We start from the raw sequence: 13123 nt of genomic DNA on the forward strand, positions 1-13123 counted from the left end.
CCACTTGCTGAAGAGACTGTCCCTATTCCACTGAATATTCTTTCCTGCTTTGTCAAAGATTAGCTGGCCATACGTTTGTGGGTCCATTTCTGGGTTCTCTATTCTGTTCCATTGATCTGAAAGTCTGTTTTTGTGCCAGACACGGGTCATTTTAGATTCATAACCACCCTCTGAGGCAGGTTCTACTGTTCCCAATTTGAAGAAGCTAAAACTCAGGCTCGGAGAGGTTAAAGAATTTGGTTGACTTAGAGGAGAAGTAGTGGAGGAAGGATCCCAATCCAGGCAGCACAACAGGAGGGCTTAAGCTCCTCAATTCTCTACTCTGGGGGCGCCTGGGTGGCTCAGTCGGTTAAGCGTCTGACTTCGGCTCAGGTCAGGATCTCGCGGCTCGTGAGTTGGAGCCCCGCGTCCAGTTCTGTGCTGACAGCGCGGAGCCTGCTTGGGATTCTCTCTCCCTCCCTCTCTGCCCCTCCCCCACTCGTGCTGTCTCTGTGTCTCTCAAAATAAATAAATAAGCTTAAAAAAGTCATTTATAAAACACCAGTCATCTCCTTTGTTCATGAATCTGTCCTTTGGGCAGCGCTTGGTGGCATCAGCTTATTTCCACCCCGTGTGGCATCGGCGGGGGGAGTGGAAGGCCTGAAGGCCGGGGCCTGGAACCATCTGAGGGTCACCGACATGTCTATTGCTTGTGGCTGGTCGTCAGCTGAACACCTACACGTGGGCTCTGCCTGCCGCTGCTTGGCTTCCTCCCAGCACGGCAACCCAGCAACATTATCAGTCATTAGACGAGGCAAATTAAAACCACAATGAGCTATCACTACACCCCTACCAGAATGTCTAAGACCAAAAAGACTGACCATGCCCAGGGGTGTCAAGGATGCTCTCGTACAAACATTTTGGAAAAGGGCCGGGAGGTCTGTTAGGAAGTTAAACATCCACTTACCCTGTGACCCAGCCATGTAACTCCAAGGTAATCCCTGCGAAAGGAAAGGAGAGTGTATACAAGGGCTTACACATGAATGTTCACAGCAGCTTTATTTGAAGGAGCCAACAATGAGAAACACCCCAAATGTTCATCAGCAGGTGAACAGATAAGTAAATTATGGCATACAGTGAAATACAATTCAGCAATAAAAATTAATTAACTATGGGTACATAGAATAACGTGGGCAGCTCTCAAAGTTATGACGGTGAATGAAAGAAACCAGACAAAAAAGTGCATGCACAGTATTATTCAATTTACATAAAACGTTTAGAAAACGCAAACTGACCTGTGGTGCCGGGAAGCACGCCAGCAGTTGCCTGCAGATGTTAGAGGTGGGGTAGAGGGAGGGATGACAGAGGGGCATCAGGAAACTTTTAGGGCTGGTGGATGTGTTCGACATCTTGATAGCCGTGATGGTTTCAGGGGCATATGCACGTCAAAATTTACCAAGCTGCACACTTTGAATAGGTACAGCTTACTGTGCATCAACTGTATCTCAGCTTAGAAAATGAATACCAACTTGGGTGGAAAAAGAAAGGGCGTGTGGGGGGAGATGCATTGTGGTGGCCATGTTGGAAAACATGACCTACCTCATTCACCAGGTGCTTCCAACATGCCGGGCACCGTGTGTGCTAAGTGCCTCGTGGCACTGGCGCTGAGTCCACCGGACAACCCAACCTGAGGGAAGATGAGGAGGTGGCCAATTATCTATTGTTATGATTATCTTGGTTGCTATTACAGAACCACGAGGTCTGGGTCTCTCTGGGACTGAAGGATGTCTCAGGGCTCTGGTGAGCAGGCCGTCAAGGCTTTCCTTCCCGAGCCGCAGGAGAAACTGGGGGGCACTTCTTGGGACGGTCAGGAAGCAGAGCAACGTGGAGAAACGGGTGGGGGCTTTGTGAGAGGGTGTGGGGACACGGCTGCCGAACTGAGAAGCTGGAAGGAGGTAGTAGAGGGGCCCCTCTTGGGCCGGAGTGGCCTCCCCTTCTTCTGTTACATTAGCCCCTTTGGACAGGTAGGTGCCTGCTCTGGACCCTATGGTGACTGCGTCCAGCTTTCCTCTGGGAACCACCACGCTGTGACTCCAAGTCCCCAAAGACCCTCTGAAACTGCCCCCGTGCCTCAGCTTCCAGAGGGCACAGGTGACCCAGGCCCAGCCAGCCCACTGATCACAGTGATGGGTTTGGGCAGGTGCATGGTCCAGGCTAGGTCGACCAACATCAGCCTCGGACCTCTGCTTCAAGTAACAGGAAGGAGACTCTTCCTTTTCCCCGAGGTGGCTACGCTGGCCAACCTGAGCCTTGGGCCCTGGGGGACATCTTTCCACCACGTGTGGAGAGCCTGCCCGCAAACCAAACGGAAGGAAAGAAAGACGGCTACAGAGCAGAGAGAAAGAAAAGGGTGTGCCTCTGACATCACAGGTCAGGCCTGCGGACCCAGCCAGACCCGAGGCCGGGACCTCTCCGGGACTGGTTTCAGGGGCCAGTAAACCAAGTCCTCTGCTGAACTGCTTGCAAACCAAGTAGTCCTCTGTGCTTCGCCCCAGCACTCAGAGGCCCCACCCCCACCCCTCCAGGGGCTTTCCGAGAGACCCGGATATTGGGGTTGGCCCACAATTGCACCTCGCCTGTGTCTGTACCCCCCGCCCCCCCTCGCCTCCGCACCTAGGGAGGAGGCGACGTCAGGCCCCTCGTTCTGGGGCCACATGAAGGGCCCGGTTGGAGAAGCGCTGCACGCTCCGTCCAGCCTCGGGCTGATACGGAGAGAGATGGCGTTGCCACCAAAGCTCCCCAGTAGAGTCCCGGCGTCCTGGCGTGGCTGGGCCCTGTGTGTCTGGCTGCTACGCTCTGTCTCAGGTGAGCTTCTCCCCTCTCCCTGTCCCAGATCCTAATTAGGCCTCTCGCTCCGTTTAAAATATTGTTTTAATGTTTATTTAGTTTTTGAGAGAGAGCGAGAGAGGGGCAGAGACAGGGAGCAGGTTCCAGGCTCTGAGCTGTCCCACCACCGTGAGATCATGATCTGAGCCGAAGTCAGCCGCTCAATGATTGAGCCACCCAGGCGCCCCTCTCGCGTTTAATGGGGATGGAGGTTTGTGACTGTGGACAGATTCTGGTTTAGGAGCGTAGCGGGGACTATTGGAAGCGGGAGGCGGGAGAGCGGCTGGTGCACAGCCGGGTGGACCCCTCACTCCCACCTCCCATGAGGAACCTAGGCCTGAGTGACTGCAGGGTGCCGAGAAGGGGGGCGGGGGAGGTGCAGGGGCTGGACCTGGACAGACAGAGGGGCTTGGGCGGGGCAGTTGAGGGGTGGGAGGGGCGGTCTCGGTACTTGGGGAAGGGGTCAGATCACCCGTGCCTTGCGGTCCCGTGGAGCTGAACAGAAAGAGTAGAAACTGGTGACATTGATTAAGGAGGCACTGTATGCTAGACTTTATCTCATGGAATCCTTATGACAATTCTGTGAGGTAGATTCTACAACCCTCATTTTACAGTGAGACTGAGGCTTAGATAAGGTGTCCACAGTCACACAGCTAGCTAGTAGATGGGGGTCTGGTGAAAGCGGTGGAGTTGGGGGGGAGGGTGTGACATGGGCTGGGGCATGACATTGGGGCCAGCAGGAGCAGCGGGAGGCTGGGGGCCATCCGGGTGGCAGGAGGTGACCCAGGCTCAAGAGGCTTTGGTGGAGGGGAGGACAGCTGTGTGACAGGATCTGCAGGACCAGGAGACTGGGACTTGTCTGCAGGCTGGGGAAGCTGGAGGATGGGGAATGCAGGGGTGGGGGGTGGATCTTCCTCACTCTAATTTGGTGGAAATGAGGCCGGAGAGAAACTGAGGAGCCCTCAGGGAAGAGCTACCCCCGGTGCGCTTGTCCAGGAGCCAGGAGAGAGGGTGACAGAGAGATCCCAGGGACCGAGACTGAGGCACCAGAAGGGCTGATGGACAGGTGGGAGGGGAGCAGAGTGGGGTCAGCCCCTGGGGTTTGAAGGCAGACCCGGCTTTGACCCAGGAGTGGTCAAGGTAAGTGCCACAGAAAGGTCAAGAGAGATGAGGGCGAGGAAATACCACTACGTCCTGGGTCTTGGTGTTCGAGCGTGATGGGAGAGACTGGTTCTTTTCAAAATGTGAAACTTGTCATTTTTGACGGTGATAGTAAAACCTGCAAAGTAAAATTACACAGCAGTAGATTTATTAAAAGCCCTAAGACCTCCCATGGTCCCGAACCCACACGCTACTGCTGTTAACGGTTAAAAATTCCTTCAGGTTTTGGGATATTAGCAAAAACTGATACGTACGTGTGTAAGAGAATTCCCGTTCCTCCACATCTTTGCCGAGATTTGAGAATTAACTGTCTTTTTCATTTTAGCCATTGAGGTACGTGTGCGCCTGATGTCCTCCTAGTCTTTTTTTTTTTTTTAATTTTTAATCTCCCCATAGTCTTAATTTCTGTTTCCCTGATCAATAATGGCATTGAGCGCGTTTTCATGTTTGTTGACCTTTAGGATATCCTGTTCTGTGAAGGGCCTGTTCAAATCTTCTGTTCATATTTCTATTGGTTCATTTGACTTTTTGTTCATGATTTATGGGAGATCTTTATATAATCTAAAAATCTAAATAGAACTCCTCTGTTGGGTATTTGTGTTGTATCTTCCAGCCCATGGATCTTTTCGCTGTTGTTAATGGTGTCTTCTGATAAACAGCCACTCCCAATTTTAATGTTGTTTACATAATAGTTTTTCCATTAAAACGGACTTTTTTTTGGTGTCGTATTTAAGAAATCTTTGCCTACTAAGATTTCTTTCCGAGGTTTATGCTGATAAAGATATTCTCGGGGTGCCTCGGTGGCTCAGTTCACTAAGCTTCTGACCGGCTCAGGTCACGTTCTCACAGTTTGTGAGTTCCAGTTCCGCATCAGGCTCTCCGCTGTTAGCACGGAGCCCACTTAGGATCCTTTGTCCCCCTCTCTCTCTGCCCTTCCTCTTCTCGTTCTCTCTCTCTCTCTCTCTCTCAACATTGATAAATAAATAAAGATATTATCCTATGTTTTCTTCCAAGCTTTCCTGTTTTACATTCCAGATTTAGATGTGTAATCCAGCTGAAATTTTTGGTTGTAATCCAGTTAGAGTTGGAGATTAAAGTTCACTGCTTGTGCAAAACAAACAAACAAACAAACTCACTGCTTGTGCATATGTGCATATCCAGTTGACCCAGCACAAAAGGACTGTCCTTTCTCCATAGCCTTATAGCATCGCTTTGTCATAAAACTGTAGACACGTTTTGGATTCTGGCTCATGTTCCACTGATCCCTTGTGTATTCTTGCACCAATACCACACTGTTTTCATTACATCAGCCCCTTGAAAGTTTTGGTTCTTGGGAGTGTAACTCCTCCAGCTCTGCTGTTCTTCAAGATTGCCCTAGATATTCAAGGAACTTTACATTTGCATAAAAATTTTAGAATCCGCTTATCATTTTCCACAAAAAGACCTGCTGGGGTTTGATGGGAACTTTTAAATGTACTAAGACTTGTTTTATGGCTCAGAAGACGAGCTAAGTTTGACGCTGTGTATCACTTTAGGAAAAACTGACAACTCCATCACAGCGAATGTTCTAATGCATGCGCGTGGTATCTGTCTCCACTTACTTACATTGTAAACATTTCTTTCAATAATGTTGTGTAGATTTCACTGTAGAGGACTTGCATAGTTTTAAGAGATTTATTTCTAGGGAGGGCACCTGGGTGGCTCTGTCGGTTAAACGTCTGACTCTTGATTTCGGCTCAGGCCATCATCTCACAGTTCTAGAGTTTCAGCGCCACATGGGGCTCCACGCTGACAACACGGCGCCTGCTTGCCATGGTCTCTCTCTCCCTCTCTCTCTCCCTCCCCGTCTGCAGCTTGTGTGCGTGCTCTCTCTCTCCAAATGAACTTAAAAAAAAAAAGATTCATTTTTAGGTATCTGTTGGTTTTGATGCTATCATAAGTAGTATTTTGTTAATTTTATTGTCTATTTATAGTTAATATAAACTATAATTTATTTTTCTATACTTACCTTATATCCAGTGACCTTGATAAACTCATTTATTAATTCTAACAGATTATACATTTAAAATTTTATTATGTTTACCACTAGGTTGTCTGCAAAAGCAATTTTATTTCTTCTTTAACAGTCCTTAGGTGTTTTTAGAAACAACTTCTGTGAAGTATACGTGTCACGCAATCCACTCAATTTAGATGCACTGTACAATTTAGTTGTTTTCAGCAAATGTACCAAGTTTATTGGTACATTTACCAATGTAGTGTACCAATGCAACTATAACCAGCATTGCGTCTTAGAGCACTTTTATCATCTGGATAGATCCCCCGTGTCTGTTTCCAGTTATTGTGTCAGCAGCACTCACACATTTTTTGACCCATCACCTTCTTATTTTCATTTACTTCTAAATACTGCTATACTTCCAGATTTACTCTTTGACCCATGGGTTATTTAGAACTAAGTTATTTTCCAAACATTTGGGAATTTTCCAAACATCTTTGTCATTGGTCTCTAATTGAATTCCACTGTGGTCAAAGAACAATGTGTGTGTGACTTGAATCCTTTTAAATGTATGAAGACTTGTTTTATGTTCAGAATATGATCTAAGTTGATAAAGGTTCCGTGGGCATTTGAAAAATAAGTGTAATTGGGGGTTGTTGGGTGGAGGGCTCTATAAGTACCGTTTTGTAACTGGGTTGATGGTATTATTCAAGGCGTCTGTATCCTCAACGATTTTCTACCTACTTGTTCTATCAAATATTAAAAGATGGGTGTTGAAATCTCTGGCCATTATTGTGGATTTGTCTGTCTTTCTGTGCAGTTCTATTACTTTTGCTTCTTTTATTTTGAAATTCCATTATGTGTGTAAGTGTTTAAGATTGTTATATTCTCTTAATGAATTGAACTCTTTAACATTATGAAATAAAACTTTTTACTGTTAGTATTCTTTGCCCTGAAATCAACTTTATCTGATTTCGATACTACCCCTTCTGTTAAAAAAAAATAATAATAATAGTAGCATAGTATGACATTTCCATCCTTTTTCTTTTAAATTATTTTTGTCCTTATGTGGGTTTCTTGTGGATGGAATATCCACAGGATTCATGTCCAATCAGACTTTCAATTGAGGTGTTTAGACCACTTACATTTAATATGGTTATTGAAATGGCTGGGTTTATGTCTTTCTGGTGGAATGACCCTTTTACATCGTTAAGTGTACATCTTCATCTCTTCGTACTATTTTTTGCCTTGAAGCCTATTTGATCTGATGTTAACATAGGTGTATCAGTGATAATACTACTTTTACTTTCAGTGTTTTCAAGTCCTAATATTTAGGGTGTGATCTTTGTTAGCAGGTTATAGTTGTTAGATTTTGATCCATTCTGTCTATCCTAGTCTTTCAATTGTAGAATTTAGTCCCCTTATATTTAACGTATTTACTAATATATTTGGGTTTATACCTACTATAGTCCTTGTTTCTCGTTCCCTTTTCTCTTATTTGTTGTCTTCTTTTGCATTCTTCTTCTTTTTTTTTTTTTTCAATTTATTTTTGGGAGAGAGAGGGAGACAGAGTATCCCAAGTAGGCTCCACACTGTGAGTGCAGAGTCCGATGCAGGGCTCAGACTAACTGTGAGATCATGACCTGAGATGAAATCAAGAGTCAGATGTTCAACTAATTGAGCCACCCAGGTGCTCCTGGATTCTTTTAAAAAATATTCCCTCCTCTAAAAACTTGTTAATTATACATTCTTTTATTATTCTTTTAGTGGCTACTCCTACAGATTAAAATATGCATTTCTGACTTCATGGTCTAATATAATACTACTTTGACCACTTCTCTAATGAGGATATAATATTAGAGTATTTTAACTTCACTTGCCTCCTCCCAACTTCTGTGTTGTTCTTATAAGACATTTCAAGTCCACATTTCTATTGCTTTGTACAGACAATATTTATTTATATTTAACTACATATTTACCCTTTCTATTACTCTTCATTCCTTCATGCATTTCCCTGTTTCCATCTAGGGTCGTTTTTCTTTTGCCTGGAGATTTCCCTTTAGGATTCCTGTAGGTGACATATTATCTCAGCTTTTATCTGGGAACATCTTTATTTTCAAGACGGTTTCATTAGGTAAGAAAAAATTCTATGTTGACAGGTTTGTTTGTTTGTTTTCACGCAAGAACTTTAAATGTCTTTTCATTGTCTTCTGGCTTCCATCATCTCTGATGAGAAGTCATCCATCAGTCTTTGTGTAACACAGTACAAGGATCAAAATGAAGAAGCCAAAATTACTATGATTCAATCTACAAATCTTACTCAAAATTCACCAGTTTTCTCTCCAATATTCTTTAGAGTAAAATAAATATATATAGATGGTCTATATATATATATGGACCATATATATATATGGTCCAAGATCCGATCCATGATCACACACTGCATTTAGTTATCATGTCTCTATTCTCCTTTAATCTGGAACAGTTCCTTAGTTTTCACCTTTCATGATGGAGTACAGACCAGTTATTCTGTAGAATATACGTCAACTTGGGTTTGATGCTTCAAACCTGATGTTTCCTCATGATTAGATTCAGGCATGCATTTATGACAGGAATACCACTGAAAGATTGTGTTCTCAGTGCCCTGTATCAGGAGGCACATGATGTCTATTTGCCCCGTTCCTGTTGATATTAATTTTGCTCATGTGGCTGGATACCTGGGTGGCTCATTCAGTTCCGCGTCCAGCTCTTGATTTGGGCTCAGGTTATGATCTCACTGTTCATGGGATCGAGCCCCGCGTCAAACTCTGCCCTGATGGTGTGGAGCCTGCTTGGGATTCTCTCTCTCCCTAGCTCTGCCCCTCCCCCACTCGTGCTTTTTCTCTCTCTCTCAAAAATAAATAAATAAATAAATAAATAAATAAACTTACCCAAACCCAAAATGTTTTATCATCTATTGATGCTTCTTGTCTGAGTGATGATTCCTATGATGGTTGTCAACGTTTATTTTTTTGGGACAGAGAGAGACAGAGCATGAACGGGGGAGGGGCAGAGAGAGAGGGAGACACAGAATCGGAAACAGGCTCCAGGCTCTGAGCCATCAGCCCAGAGCCCGACGCGGGGCTCGAACTCCCGGACCGCGAGATCGTGACCTGGCTGAAGTCGGACGCTTAACCGACTGCGCCACCCAGGCGCCCCACCTATGGTGGTTGTCAAATGGTGGCTTCCTAATTCCAGAATTCCTTCTACAATTAGAAGTGTATGGAATGCAGTTTTAATAGAGTTCCATTTACTACTCATTTTCCTTGTTCCTAGGGCTGACCCATTTGGGACATTGAACTGAAATCCTGGTGTATACAGCAGAGTGTTTCCTTTTGAGGTGTCAAACTCTGATCATTTATCTTCTCAGCACTGTGACTCTGCAAAATTCTGCTCTGCTTCACAGAGGTTGGGCTTAGCTTTTAAGGTTCCCATCTTATAAAATTTCAGACTTCAGGTAATGGTGATAACTGAACATATACTTGAGGTTCCTCAGGCTTTCGGTTTTGTCACCGCAGCCTGTGAGAGTATAAACGGCTCTGCTAATTCCTCTTGTCTCACCTGCAGCCTTCCCCCTGGGGAAAACCTGGGTCCTCAGCCTCTTGCCAGAATTGGCAATTGCAGATGGCTGAACGTTGTCACTTTGCACCTCCGTGGCTCTTCCCTCCGCACATCCTTAACCCTTCTGGCCACTGTTGCTTCTGTACCTCTCTTAAACCTGAAATATTGTCTGTTCCTCTGGCTTTTCTAGTTGTTTTCAGTGGGAACATTATTTGGCTGCCAACAACTCCATCCTACCCAGAAGTGAGAGTTCTTCATTTTCCTTTTATGGGGCCTGCATAGTACTGCATCGACCGGGTGTCTCACTTAAAACTTTATCCTCTCCTCTAATTACATTTATTTTCTCATTCAAACAGTCCTGTTTGTAGGTCTACCAATATACCTGAGGCCAGTTATTTTCCTAAGGTCAATTTATGGAAATCAAATTGCCAGATCACAGAGTGTGATGACGTACAGTTTTGACAGGTATTGTCAAATGGCCTTCTGGTGAGACGGACGCTTTGGCTGAGCTGACAGTGTCTAATAAAGGACTACTGAGTTGTTTTGAGTGGGTCACTATCCTCTCTGCCTCTTCAGGTGCCTCAGAAGTCCTCCAGCCCTCTCTGTCCCAGCCTCGGTCTTCTGTGGTGAGTGGACGAGGCAATCCACAGATCTGGTGTGTGGTGCAGGGAAGCCCTGCCAGGGCTCATGTCTTATCTTGGTACCAGCAGTTGAAGGGGAGTGGCCCCACCTTCCTGCTGAGTCAGCGAGAAGGGGCTCCCCCCACCTATGGTTTTGGTGTGAATCCTCGCTTTCTGGCAGAGATGGACCCAGCCCAGAATGCTGCGCTCCTGACCGTGGGCAATGCCAGCCCTGCTGATGAGGGCACCCACTACTGTGCCATATGGTTTTCAGGCCAGTATGTCTTTGGAGAAGGTACCCGACTGCTCTATCAGGGTGAGTCTAAGAGCGTGGGGATCTGGTGCCCCTAGTGCATACGATTGCAATGGAGCTGGTGGCAGTGGGCAGAAAGGTGTAGACGGTGGAGTCCCCTTGGAGGAAGCTGTTGTCGGTAGGATGAGGGAAAGAGAAGGAGGGCCAGGAGAGTAGACTGCCAGCAGGGAAAATGCTCAAGCTGCTGGATGGTGGAATTGGCTGGAAGCATTTGAGGATGGACAGAAACACCTTAGACCGGATTTTTTAGTCCTGGGAGGGGAAGCCTCATCAAGAACATTAAATCCCTTCCCTTCCCTTGCTCTGTAGTAAGGATACTGGAGGCCCGGAGGGCAGAAGGTACATGTGGCAGAGATAAGCTCAGCTCATATTCTGCTCAATAGGCCAGAAGGCCAGTTGTGGGGCAAAGTAGATTCTGACAAAGGTGACGGAAGGCCATAGAGGAAGGGTAGAAGAGTCTCCAGAGGCCCCAGAAGGAGGGGATCAATAGGACTGAGTTTGGAAGAGGCTGGTGGTATTGGGTAACATCCTTCTTCCTCTCATTCCCCACAGCTAAGAGGCAACCCCTGGCTCTGCAGCCACCTGAGCTGAGCCTGTTCATCCCAGCCTACGGCCCTCCCTTCCATGTACTTTGTGTGGCCCTAGGACATAACCCTGACCCTCTGAGGGTGTCCTGGGTCCTGGAAGGCCAATACCAGGAGGAAGAGGACTCCACGGGGGGAGCTGGGGATCCCATGGTCAGCTGGCTGCAGCTGCCTCAGGAGGTGGCAGGAATGTCTGTGACTTGCCGAGGCTTGCACCAGAGTGGAGTCTTAGAAGTCGTGCTGCCCCTGCCCTGGGGCCGAGGTGAGTAGAGAGGACCCAGGGGTTGTGCTCCAGTCTTCCTGATGCAAACACCTGGAACCCAGACATCAATTACTCCCTGGCAAACCAGAAAGTCCAGATAAGCACTGCTGTGTGTGGCAAAGAACCCTTGGCTCTGCCCTAGCTTCTGGTGAAGCCTGGACGTGGCTTGGGAGCCCGTGCAATGTTGTGGGACCAGCTACCCCCAAAGTCCTAATACCTACTCTGTCACTCCTGGCTTCTGTGTTCCCTAGTGGTGAATGCATGCTTATTTCCTTTGGGGGACAGAGCAGAGGGAAGCTATACGAAGGGCATCTGCTCTGTTCCAGGGCACAGGAGAATGCTGGAAGTGGAGAATGCGAACAAGAGTGGACACATTCTTCTAGGTACGGACCCCCTGACACTGACGTGGGACCCCCTGGGTGGTGAAGCCTTGACTTTTCACGGTCATCGACTCATTCAGCAATCATTTTATGGAGTACTAAGTATTTGCCAGGACAGAGAGGTGACTGGAACACAGTCTGAATATTAGTGAGTCTAGAGGGGTAGGTCAGACACTGAACCAAGGTTTAAAATGCAAGGAACACTGCACTAAAGGTGCTAGGACAGGAACACAGGAAATATTCAGGAGCTCAGCCAGGAGAGGGGCCCTCCCGCAGGGGGGTCTGGGAAGCTCCTGTGTTGATGCAGTCAGAGCTGAGCCCTGAGATTCTGGCTGGAAAAGGTGTAGACCCAGTCCAAAGCACCTGGGTCTAGTCCTGGTTCAGCCCTCAACATTCTGTGGCCCCTAGGGTGGGTGGGGGAGAGTTGGGGGGGGGGGAGGTGGAGGAGGAGTCTTTTACCCTCTCTTGGCCTCAGATCCACCTACCTACTTACCCCATCCAGTCCAGACCATCTCTGCACTTACAGATCTTAAGTCTAACTTTTTATCCTATAAATGGGGAGTAACACAACTTCACAGAGGATAAAGTGAGCCAGAGAGGCCTCCTTAGGAGGAGGCAGGGGCAGGGAGAAGCCCATGAAGATGCATTGTTCATTGTGGGCCCACTTTCACCCTGTGCCTGTCTCCCTCACAGTGGAGCTGGAGCAGATTCTCATTGCCACCACCTACTGCCACCTGGGACTACTGGGCGCATTTCTCATCTACGGCCTCATCCTGGCTGCTCTCTGGAGGAATCGCTGTTGTTGGGCCCACCCTACGGAGCCACTCCCCAGAGGGGGTCAAGGAGTGGCCCCCGGTTCCAGGGCGCAGGTGGGCAGGAGGTGCACTCCTGCTGCAGCCCCGGAGCACAAGTGGCCGAGCCCGAGGGGCTTCCATGTCCTCCGAGGGGCTGCCCATGCTCCGGACCCTCCCTCCTTGCTCCGGCCGGCTTCCTCCTAGTCTGCTGCCTTTCGTTACCCATCGGGTCCCCCTTTCTCTCTCAGGCTGTCCAAATTTCTCCATAAATACAGGGAATTTGAGAAGTTACTGCTGTGCTGTGGGTTGTTCTGGGCAAGGGAGGTGGGATCCTGGGACCAAGGCCAATAGCTTCCAGGGGAGGGACGTCCAGGGTATGGTCTGGCCCTGAGGACAGGTCAGCCACTGCAGGCTGGAGCCTGAAAGTCATACAGGTCCCAAGGCCACTCTGGCCGGTCAGAGGGAAATGCATGTGGCAGGGGCAGACCGTCATGTTTTGCTGCTCACTAGCTGAGAAAGCCGGGTCACACCCACCCTCTCTCACTTCTTCA

At 47.6% G+C, this 13123-nt stretch overlaps 1 protein-coding gene across 2 annotated transcripts; it reads left to right on the forward strand.

Annotated features, from left to right (window-relative positions):
* Window positions 1-2485: 2485 nt before the first annotated feature.
* Window positions 2486-12863, forward strand: LOC123579447. 2 transcript variants are annotated; one of them, XM_045443537.1, is made up of 5 exons: window positions 2486-2844; window positions 10196-10555; window positions 11105-11398; window positions 11725-11781; window positions 12472-12863. In XM_045443537.1, exons 1-5 carry the CDS (start codon window positions 2694-2696, stop codon window positions 12774-12776), a joined length of 1167 nt encoding a protein of 388 aa, XP_045299493.1. In that variant the 5' UTR covers window positions 2486-2693; the 3' UTR covers window positions 12777-12863. The 2 variants fall into 2 exon arrangements, with proteins under 2 accessions (XP_045299493.1, XP_045299494.1); XM_045443538.1 differs by having other exon boundaries at window positions 2488-2844; window positions 10421-10555.
* The last annotated feature ends 260 nt before the right edge of the window (window positions 12864-13123 follow it).

This window comes from Leopardus geoffroyi, chromosome E2 (assembly GCF_018350155.1).
Source record: "Leopardus geoffroyi isolate Oge1 chromosome E2, O.geoffroyi_Oge1_pat1.0, whole genome shotgun sequence".
NCBI classification, from domain to species: domain Eukaryota; kingdom Metazoa; phylum Chordata; class Mammalia; order Carnivora; family Felidae; genus Leopardus; species Leopardus geoffroyi.